The sequence below is a fragment of the Pocillopora damicornis genome, chromosome 2 (assembly GCF_964200805.1).
Source record: "Pocillopora damicornis chromosome 2, jaPocDami1.2, whole genome shotgun sequence".
Lineage (NCBI taxonomy): Eukaryota > Metazoa > Cnidaria > Anthozoa > Scleractinia > Pocilloporidae > Pocillopora > Pocillopora damicornis.
The window spans coordinates 14,719,913-14,731,405 of record NC_142671.1 but is presented as its reverse complement, the minus strand read 5'-3'; the positions used below and the strand labels follow the sequence as shown (position 1 = coordinate 14,731,405).

The window sequence follows — 11,493 nt, the reverse complement described above, 5'->3', positions numbered from 1 at the left end:
GGACCTGCACTGGTGAGAAACCGACCAATAGCCGAGGCGCTAATTTTTTATTGAACCAACGAGGCCTATTGCCACGTTAAATTAGTAAACTTATCGGATATTCTACGCTCACCAAGAAAGTCCTAAAACCGAGATTGTTTGAAGAAGCTTCTTCATCGTGGCCTTCAATTTCAAATTGGAAGCCTCTAGAAGAAGTCTGGGGTCACAATGACAGACTTGGCGCCGAAAGTACTATTTTTCATCGCATTCCTTTACGTTTACATAGGTGGAATAAGAGGAAGGCCAAACATTTTGGAAGATACGGCAAGAGGGGAAAATCAAAAAACATTTGAAGAAAGTGATCTTCTAAAAAGATCTAAGGCCAAAAGTGGCGGACAAGGCAAAGGTAACAGCTATATGATTGTATATCGCCCAGTGCAATGTGAAAATATATATATATCTCGTCCCGTGATTTAATTCCAAAAGAGTTTGTTTGTCTCAGGTATATCACAATGAAAAAAAGGAGCATCTATCGCAGTAATTTACTCCATTTGGGATAAAATATTGCCATTTTACTAATATAGTGAAATTCACCTTGACCAAATAATAACAATGATAATAACGATATATTATTTCTTTGGTCTCTCAAAGGTTTTATCTCATTCGAGATTTCATTTGGAGCAGGGTGCAGTGCAAAAACATATCTACTCCACTTAGTCCCTATTTGTAATTGAAGACAATTTTTCCTCTGGGCGATAAATATTGCTGGCTTTCAAGCTACTTCAAACTTAAGTTTTTTAATCCAAGATTAATGACAACTTAAGCCATGAGCGATGCTGTAAAACTATCGCGGTAAAGCAGTTGTATTCGCAAGCCTAGCTATGGGAAATGCAGTACTAAAATAAACTACGGATCACCCGAACTTCTCGTAGAAGACAGTGCTAACGAAAACAAAACAAATAGAAACGCAATTTCTTTTAACTTGGAAGTATCTTTGACAAGCCAGAGACAATCACACAAGCTAAAAGAATAAACACGGAAAAACTGAATACAGAAGCCACCAGTTAAAAGGGTCGCATGATTTAAAATCATGTTGACATGAAAGGGTGGTTGTTTTAAAAAAGTCAGGTTAGGTTTATTGGTTCAGTGATTTCTCATAACACTTTACTGGATCAGTTGCGATGCTTTCTGAAATGTCAGTAAATGGTACGTTTAGGCAAGCCAACTTCAAGGATATACTTTAGCCTTTTTATTTGAAAAAGAAGCAAGCAGTATTTAGTAAATGCCGTCAGTTCATTTATGGAATCCAGTAAGAGGAAAAGTAGTTATTTTATGAGTAAGAAATTCTTATCCACTTTATTGTTTTCATAAGACCACAAGGAAATCAAGGGAAAGAAAAAGCAAGTCATAGATGCTTACCACCTTGGTCCCTACCATCACGGACACCCTTGGGGTACGGTCTCACAGTGGCCGGGATTTCATTGGGGAGGACATCCATCACGCCATGCAGGATGGACTGGGTATCCGTCCCTCGGAGGATGGCACAAGTCTCACATTTCCAAAAAGAGTCCTAAAAAGGCAGCACAAAAAGCATCTTTAAAGCGTCGCATGCTACCAACATTTGCCTTTCCAGCTTATGGATACGCTTACCCGTCTTTAGGGTTTGCTGCGGTGCCATTTACGCCTTCACCTATTCCCTGGGGCCACGCACATTATCGTACCAAAGTCCCCGAGAAATCTTCAACAGGGCATACCAGATCCTCCGTGAAACACACTGAAGCTAACAAGAGATGGTGGCCGGGATATATGGGGGGATGGGGTGGATGGGGATTAGGAAATGAGGGATATCCGGGCTGGGGCGCTTTAGGCGACTGGGGACGTGGTTATGATTTTGGAGGTTTCGGTCATGGATGGGGCATGCTAGGTACTGGCCTTGGTTATCATCCTTTCCTGAGAGCTGAGATCCCCCAAAAGCAAAGCAAGAAAGATAAAGCGGAAAAACGTTGGTGGCCCGGCTACATGGGTGGTTGGGGAGGTTGGGGACTCGGCAACAGTGGTTACCCTGGATGGGGACCATTAGGCGGTTTCTGGGGTCACGGATGGGGTCCGTATGCTTATGGTCATGGGTATGGTTTAGGAATTGGACGTGGTCATGCTTTTCGCTCGGATCTTCCTAGTAGAGACGATAAAGAAGAACAGAGCCCAAAGCGACAACTAATACATGAACCATTTGCAGGTACTGACTTTCCTTGGTCGGGTTATGGACCGTTTGCGGACTACCAATATCCCTATTTCGGTCATAGTCAGTACATTCCTTATCCTTTTGCACCATATGGGGATTCAATACCATTTTACGGGTTTGGCCCATCTCCGGTCTTAGGATATGGCTTCCCTGGAGACCATGGGTTTTTTAAGTCAAAGATTCCAGAAGGAAAATCTAAAAAAATGCAAAAAGAACTAAAAAAGGAAGAGAAAGCTACTGGTAGGCACTTTGTAAATAATTTTCATCCAGGTCGAATGGGATGGGGAGGAGCACTATACTCCGGTAATGGTTACCACGCCGCCTTTCCCTTGTTAGGTGCTCATACGTATGGCCTGTATGGTGCAGGGTTTTACGGACCATATGGTCCTCCTTATGGGGCGTTTGGTCCTTACTCTAGATCAGGCATTCCTGGCAGTTCGAAGGAAAATCCTCAGAGTAGGCAAGTGATAAACTACAATCCAGGATGCTGTGGATGGGGTGGATGTGTCTACCCCGGTTGTGGTTATATTGGTGGATGGACCTGGCCTCTTCCATGCCATTTCCGTCACTGTGGCTGTGGCTGCCCATGCTGGACGCGATCCAAAGCTCCCAGGAAGCAATCACTGAAAGAAGAAAAAGGGAAGTCTAGACAGGACATAGAAAGCCCAGTAGAAGAGGAAAGCGAAAATGGTAAAGAAGATCCGCGAACACGTCCACATCTGGAAGGCGCCGACCTACTAAACTCAGAAATGCAGAGCCTGGCTATGGGATTTCCAGGAATTGAGAAACTTCAAACACCTATGGGATCATCAAGTAACCAAGGAGTCCAAGGTTTTAACGATCAGGAAATAGATGCGAATGGAGAACACTCGTCCCCTGAGCCAGCGGAGACAAGTGAAAGTATGGCTGGTATGAATCCTTTCGAAGGGGCAAATGCCCTTAGAGCAGCTGCGATGGGCAGCATGGGGGAGCAACAGGTTGGCCAACAGCAGACAGCCGAAGATTTAATGTCCACATTCAGCACGAGTCCATCAAATGAGGGCGAAGCACCCGTTGAAGCCTTTGGTGAAACAGGTGAGCTAATAACGTGAGACGAAATGTGAGATTGTGGTCGGGTGATACATATTTAAGAATGACTGAGCTGGTTAACTTCCTTTTGAAAAATTTTCATATCATGCTTCATTAAGGAAATCCAAACATGTATCCTACCGAAGCAGAGGAGCAAGCCACGGAAGCAGCCTCTCGAAGAGCTGATATTCCCGGTGAGATGGAGAAAGAACTAATCAAGAAGCAGGCTGTGGCATATCCATACCACTACCTCTACCCTGGATTTACGATGGCTCACGGAGTCAATCCATACTACCATTACACCCCACTTAATTATGTAAGACACGCCTTTATGACTTCTGTTTACTTTCGTAAAAGCACTCGCATTAAATTTTGGGTAATTCACGAGGGATATGCGAGAAATAACCCCATAAACGTTGTTTTGCAGTCATATTATAATCCTGTGTTGCTCAAAGAATGGACTACTCCATTCCCTAATAGTATATAAACTTTGACCTTTTGCCTCAGAGAAGGCGACAGTAATGGTTACTCGTAAGTTTTTCGTCATATAGCTGCTGCCTTAATATGATGCCTTAAAAAGAGAAGACTAGAATACATTCCATTTAAGACCTTGAACTTATATTTCATTGGAATACTGCCCACACATGTTCCATGCCCCATACGAAGTTCCCATGAGCCTTCGGGAGTAATTAAAAAAAATCTGTCACTCCTCTGACTAAGCACGCCAGCATTCAAACATGACTTGTTTTCTTGATGTTTATTCTGTATCTAGCCCCAACACGTGATGGCTTACCCTTCCACATATCCATTGGCTAATACTTACGCGCCACTTTATCCTGCGGCCCATGCTGGTCTTATCCCACAAGCGCAAGAATTGCCATTACATGATCGTCCCTCTCATTCCATCCACGTTGGAGCCCCTAATGTCAACGTCGATGTCCACACAACACGTGAACATGTTGCTCCCAGTCCCGAGAAAGTGGTAAGCTGTAACTTTTGTACATGATGCAGTAGATCGTTTCTTTTTTCCATTTTCTCAGTAGCTACATTTGAGCCAGTTAAACGATGACTGCGAATCAGTTTTGATTAGGATAGAGCTAAAAGACTCTGAGAAACGATTAAAATTTGACAAATAATCTTAATTTTGTCAAAAACTGTTCTATATCCGTTTAAAGAACAACGTAGTCAGGTTTTCGTAGAGAAATGTCACCATTCTGTTTCAACTTTTGCTTTCAGAAAAGTGGCAAGCTGAAACAATTGTTTGGAGAGTTCTCGACGAAGTTAAAACCTAAGAGCAGACATCACCAATCATCCCATGGAAAGAAAGTTATGAAAAGGCAGATATCGCCGTTATTGTCTCCAATCATGAGCCGACCGATGGGATTGTCACCTCTTAGGTCCTCAACTAAAATTACATTAAAGTAGCTATCAATTTGATAACGATCCAATCAACTGCGTCATCGAAAATAGACAAAAAAATGCAGATAAGCAATAAAACTGAGATGTTTCCAATACATAACCCAATAGCAAAGTAAACCAAGATGCAATTCTTGATGAGTTGTTACCACTTTGTTGCATGATCGACGTTCATGATATTTTGTAGTAAAATTAAATTCCTTTGAAATGCCTTTAAGTCTGATATTTTTATAGAGAGCAGCACGTAAAAGTTTTCGATTAGAGGCATGTGTTTCGGCAAGCTTAAAAAATTCGCATGACACATTCTTAAATAATTACCAATACCTTTTGACACATATTTTACATTGCGAGAAAAGGAATGCCGAATGCCGAATGCCGTTTTGAGTCGAAAACCTTTACAAAGAGTACAAGTCGCGGAAGTAAACTTGCTCCTCTCAATTCCGTAAAAAACAATGGGCCATTCCGTTCTGCGCCCTTGTCCTGAATACTTTTTAAACGGCAAGCAGCTACCATCCCTTTCTCAAGGCTTAAGCACTGCATGCAGCATTCCATTTCTCGCCGAAATACGCATGCTTTTTTGGGGTCAAACACTGGTGCACATGAAGTATCAGTGTTATGAAATCATCATCAAACAATGAAAGAAGGACGCATTTTACATTCATTGATTTCCAGTAAAACAAAAAAAGCGTGGTAAATATTCAAACAATGATTGGCCACTTGCGTTTTCGGTTGCTAAAGATGAGTACTTCAGTACTCAACGTCAGTTTAACTTTATACTTCAGTAAAATTGATATGAATAACTAAATTTAAATGATCCATTCTGGCTTTTTTTTTTCACAAATCGTTCGGCACTGACCACAGATGTTGATTAGAAATGACCGATTTGAATTGGCCAAGTTCTTACATTAAAGAATGAATGTGCCTAAGAAGAAACTAATTAGAGTTAAAATAATTGAAAGCCATAGATATATTTTAATGGCATAGTCTTCAAGCTGCACCATTGTTTGACTCAAAAGTATTTGATCAATTATGAATTATTCCTCACCCGGATCCTTTCGTTATAGATACCCAGTATCCAATCCGCAGCCGGGCCTCACGGGAGCAAGGTAGGTTGCTTTGCTACAGCGTCAAACCTAGCCTGTTTCTCTATTTCATGATGCCCTTTTTTAGCTGGTATCAAGAACTAAGAAACTACCAATCACTTAAACCAAAACGTCAATCATCTCCCAGACTACTGAAATATCACCATCAATTAACAATCAATCCGTCAGTCTTACAGCCAATTAATCAATCGCCGCCTCGATCAGTCAGCCAATGAAACATTTGATAAATTCCATCGCTCATTTGATGATTTAATAATTTATTGTTTCGAAGGACAAGATAAATTCATGAAGATAATTTTGCCAGAATGTTACATGTGCTATAATCTTGTATACAAATACCTGTAAGTTTCCAAGTTTCCAGAATGTTACATGTGCTATAATCTTGTATACAAATACCTGTAAGTTTCCAAGTCAGTATTCGCATATGTAAAACCTGAATTTCTGAAGAATTCGTATGCGTTTTTACGAAAAACTTTAGTCAAAATGAAACTCATAGCTTATTTTGATGAGCCTCCTCCATATATCAAAGACTGTTTTATCCTCAACTGTTATAGAGTTCTCTTAATGATCAACACCAGCGTATAATCAATTATTACTTTTATTCGAAACTTTCTATCCCTTTCTTCTCTTTCTCTTCGTCTTTGGGATAGTTGATACGATATCTTAAAAAGAATACAATTCATTACAGATAACAGTAAAATACAGCTTGATAATTTCTGTGGATCATTATTTCATTCAAAGTACCTCTTTTGAAAGGAAAACAGTCTTTTAGTATTAATTTTTAATACTGTATTCTATAGGATGTTTCCGTCTTTACAACCAGCACAACCATTCGACATCAGGGCCATAAGTCGCTCCGGCCTACCTGCAATGTCGTCACCAGCCATGGGTATGTCTCCATTGGGTTTTTCAGCCTCTAGAGCTCCTCAGATGCGCTCTGCTTTGACGCCGTCTCAAATGGCCTTTTCTCGACAACTGTCAAGTGTTACTGGCATCAGCATTCCAATTGCTGCACAGCCTGGAATGGGAATAGTAGGTAAGTTAAATGCATATGGATGGGTTATATTCAACACCAAGCTACCAGAAAAAAAAAATCGTCTTCAATTTACATAGAAGGCCAACGGACTCAGTGGCTGTCGAGCAGAAGGGTAGACACCAAGAGTTTAATGGGCATAGACTAAGAACTTTATGGATAAACTGATTAAAATTTTTCTTCTCTCGACAGGGATGGCTTCAAGGAAGAAACGATCACCGTCAAAGAAACCTTCGAAGAAGAAAGATAAAACCACAAAAAGACAATTTTTGGCGGCTATGCCTCAAACACTCTCCTCTGGAGGTTTGCCATGGTTGAGTTCACCAGAATCACCGTTTTCAGGTGCTGCTTTTCCATCATTGCCTTTTGCACAGCCTCAACAACCGTTGAGTTTTAAGCAACCCATGATGCCAGCCATTCGCTCCAGGATGGCTCCTACTGGTCTAACAACATTGAGAATGGCAGGCTTGCAGGCGAATCGTATGCCAATGATGTTATCACCCTTCAGCGGCTTCCCATCTCCCCAAAATAACCCTTTCTTCAAGGTACCTCAATTTCAGAACGCTAATTTTTTCAGTGGTTCACCAAATGGTCCTTGGGCTCCAAGTGCTCCAATGAGAGAACCCATGTCAGAAATGCCAAATGCTCCAATGAGAGAACCTATATCCGAAACGCCAGGTATGGGTGAAAAGATGTCAATGAAAGATATGGCTTTACTTACGTGTTAACCACTACGAATTGCTAATTTTTTATCATTTGGTTCAGAGATTTAAACAAATTTGGTATCATTTGGATGTTATATTTAAACAAATGAAAATTGGTTCAAGTTTCTATTTTTTACTGCCAATATTGATATCTAAAGCTAGTGTGAATCCATCCTTCCCTGTTGACTAACAGCGCGTCTGACCGTTAAGGTTTGTTACCTCTCGACATCTCGCATAAACAGAAACATTTTAGCGAAGCTTATAAGGGGAAGGTAAAGCAACGTAATGAAAATTTGTACTTAGAAAAATAAAATATGATCTATCCAATAGAACGTAATTTAGAGTTCTTTCGGTAAAAAGATAATTTCGCGGCAGTTAAATCATTTTAAATCAAAATTAGCGGCTAAATTCAGTTCGTTTAAATTCACTCAGCAGCGAGACCCTATCTCGAAACAAAAATCTGAAATTCTGGGAAAATTTATTTCCGAAACCGTCCCCAAAAGCTGTTTAACGGGAATTTTCTATAACATTAGCCTATAATAACGACTGCCATTCCACGCCCACCATTTAAAACTTCAATCTTTTGGTCAACAAAATTGAATTGGTTCCACTGCGAAGAGGGAAAGTTGGTTTTGGAGCGCTTTGATTTTAGTTGGTAGGCGTCTCGGTAATCTGTTTCCAGCCACCTTCGGCTATGTTACTGAGTCACGACACAAATCATTAAGGCTACGATGGTTTTCTCTGTGATTGGCACAGGCTTTTCACAGTTTGCAGAGCGAAGGCCAGAGCCCATGATACCAGAAACGCAGCAAATGAACGGAGGTACTGAAATATTTTTTTTGTTATAAGTGGAGACTCTCTCGCCAACACCTTGTTACGTAATACTTGTGTGAAGTGGCTGATCGAGTTTTGTTGCTCATGTTTTAGAGAACAAATATTAAAATGATCATGGTAACTCCAGCAATCCAGATAACGTAACAATAATCATATAATTAAGAACAAAAGTCGAACTATTGTAGGATGCAGACACCACTTTAGTTTATTCTAATTGACCATTGGCGCAGAAATTGAAACTAACTGAGAATCAGGCAGTTACCGCCAAAATCACAGCCAAGATACATACAGGGACATTTTGAGAACATTATGAGTCACCCCTTGGCAAATTCGCGCCTTACTCGGTTTTCGTGTCATTATTATCGTTAATACCATCATCATCATCGTTATCACTATTCTTATCATTATCACTATCGTCATTACTATTATCATAATTATCACTTTTATCACCATTATTTGTTCTTGTGCCTAATTCTTGAGCCAATACTGTGTTTCAAATTCAGTGAAAAGTTGTTTAGCTTACTTTACCCCTTAATCATACTTATGGATTTTTTTTTGTTCTACAGAGCAATTTGCAGGTTTTAATCCATCTAGCTTCGGTCTCAGTGAGCCACAACCACCGGCCATGTTTTCCCAAGAGGGACCCGGATCAGAAGGGCCCCAACTTCCTATGGTGCCTCAGAAAGAGATGGCATCATTTTTCCAAGTCCCTGGAGAAGGAGCAATGACGGAATCGCCTACTGTAAGAGAGTGGTGTATACCTTAACTTTACCACAGCCTAGTGAACCTGTGTCAACTCGAGCTAGAAATGTCAACTGGATACAGAATTTTATGAAATTCTTGGCAAGCAAAGACTTGTTAAAAGCAAAGGGCAAATATGAAGCCTTGTATACAAGTTTTCCCCGTCTTTCCAACACTCTCAGCCATGCCAGTGGTTTTGATATCAAATTTTAAACTTACAGGCCAGGAATCGTTAGATTTCTTGTTAATGGCTCATAGTTAACTCTTAAAGATGTCCACTAGATCTTTAAGTCCTATTTTTACTAGGATCCTTGATGGCGTTTTTAAGAAGTCATAATTTACCTTTACTACATCCATTTTGAAATCACTGGTGATCCTTGTAATCTGATTGGCTCTCATTGGTGCTATTTATCAACGAGTCGCACCATTTTTTGCTCTAAATCGCGTCTATTTCCCAGCCAATGAGTACCCTTTACTAAAATACAACAACAAATTGCAAGTTTAGAGAAACAAATCAAATCACAGGAAAAGGAAAAAAATGGCAACTTTCTAAAAACCAGCATACTACTGGATCAACAAAGCACTTGTTACGACCAAAAAATCCTATATCTGAGCGACTAAATTTGGCGATTTCAAAATGGATGTAATAAAACGGTATCTCAACTTCGTGTTGTGCGATTTTTGTCTGAAATCGTAGTTACTTGTGATTTGAAATCACGCATGTTATTTCAGACCAAATTGCACTACACTCAGTCAATTAACACTAAATCGATAGCACCATACCCTTATAACATTTTTTAAAAGTATATTTCAAGTTTTTGCCCAATATTGTAGCTTTTATATTTATATTGTACGACAGCCTCCGGTTGCGATTTATACGTTCATTTAAATATCTTGGAACTGACTCCTCCAATCTATCCATCCTCTGTATCTGGCTGGTTTGCAGCGTGAATATTGTGGATGTTCATTGTCGTAATATCAAACCTCTCTCACTTGCACCATTTCATTTCATTTATTTCCAGTTCAACATGCAACCTGGTCTTGCTGCTTTGAAGAAATCTTCTGTTCCAGACAAAAAGAATATCAAAGGAAAATCTTCCAAATCTCGGAAACAAATTACTTTATAAACAGGTGATATTTCATTGTTGATACATAACGTTTGACCAGTGGCTGGTGGGAAGAGCAGTTTGTGCATGGACGATCCCGATTTAATTCTTTTAAACCCTAAGAGTGACCAGAATCTAATTTCTCCTTACACTCATTACTCATGAGGTGTCATTAAGGTCGTGAAAATAAAGGGAATGATCGCCAACATAAGAAGCTTTGGTTAATAAAACAATTCTCCTTGTCAGCACCAAAGTAAATAATGGAGAGGAGTACGAAGAATATGGATACTGATGTTAGGGTTTAAAGTGTTAGCATTATTAAGGACTCCACTATCATTTCAAACATATACAAGAGGGGTTTCTCGTATCCTGACAAAAATTACGAACTGTGTTTTTATTATATCATTTGCAAGAAGTTGTCATAAGCTTATATTATTCAAACGTGTTGTGAGTATGAGCATAAAAAGATAAAGATATATATCATGCCTCACGATAAATTATTCCGCTTAGTCGAGCTCGATGCAACTCAATTAACTCAGATAACAATTTTCGTGTTCAGGCCTAAGACCAGAATTTCTACATAAACATGCAATTTAAGGAAGACGTTGTCACCACCTATCTTACGTGTAGCCGTACCCTTCCGATTATCCTTGAAGGGCGTGGTACGGCTACACGTAGGCTAGTCACAACTAAGGTCATATTTGACTCAATTTTATTTCCTTACATGTCACTGATCTCTCTTCCTTTCTGATTTCATTAAAGATAAATCAAAGAGGTCACATAATTTCACGGAAGCTCATTGTTGCTGCTGTGGGTAGTAAAGATCAGAGAGATGGAGATCCCGTGATAACTTTTTGTGGATAAGACTGAAACTTGATTTTCGTTTATCTAATTATTCGGCAGTTCTTAGTTACGCAGTGGCAGAGGTTTTCAACATGCAAGGAACCCTGAAATGGTGATCTATATCTACGGTTGCGATTATCGCCCCCAACTGCCTTCCCTCCAAAGTCTAAATACACAGACGAAATTATAACCTTCTTCGCGAGACAGTGAACATTTTTAGGTTCTGATTTTCTATTGAAAGATTAGAACATATTAACAGGTCAAAACAAATTTTAGTTTTATGTTTAGGTAGTTGAATAGTGCCGATGGTAGATCATAAAATTATCTTAATGTTTTCCTGGGCAATTTTGAAGAAAACACAAAATAAACTAAAAGCTATGATTTTCTGACTGCTCTATAATAAGCTTCAACAAATTTTTGTGTG

At 39.7% G+C, this 11,493-nt stretch overlaps 1 protein-coding gene across 1 annotated transcript; it reads left to right on the top strand.

Annotated features, from left to right (window-relative positions):
* The first annotated feature begins 16 nt into the window (after nucleotides 1-16).
* LOC113672976 (uncharacterized) lies at nucleotides 17-11,469 on the top strand. The gene is made up of 12 exons (XM_027189326.2): nucleotides 17-385; nucleotides 1,352-3,295; nucleotides 3,409-3,605; nucleotides 4,062-4,271; nucleotides 4,526-4,686; nucleotides 5,770-5,811; nucleotides 6,609-6,844; nucleotides 7,034-7,519; nucleotides 8,302-8,367; nucleotides 8,946-9,121; nucleotides 10,143-10,251; nucleotides 10,989-11,469. Exons 1-11 carry the CDS (start codon nucleotides 208-210, stop codon nucleotides 10,245-10,247), a joined length of 3,801 nt encoding a protein of 1,266 aa, XP_027045127.2. The 5' UTR covers nucleotides 17-207; the 3' UTR covers nucleotides 10,248-10,251; nucleotides 10,989-11,469.
* Nucleotides 11,470-11,493: the final 24 nt, after the last annotated feature.

Bases quoted from the DNA above. Each gene is read 5' to 3' on its own strand.
- LOC113672976 (XM_027189326.2), top strand. From the start codon at position 208: ATGACAGACTTGGCGCCGAAAGTACTATTTTTCATCGCATTCCTTTAC. The intron at 386-1,351 runs GTAACAGCTATA...TGTTTTCATAAG, and splicing joins AAGTGGCGGACAAGGCAAAG to ACCACAAGGAAATCAAGGGA. The intron at 7,520-8,301 runs GTATGGGTGAAA...TGATTGGCACAG, and splicing joins ACCTATATCCGAAACGCCAG to GCTTTTCACAGTTTGCAGAG.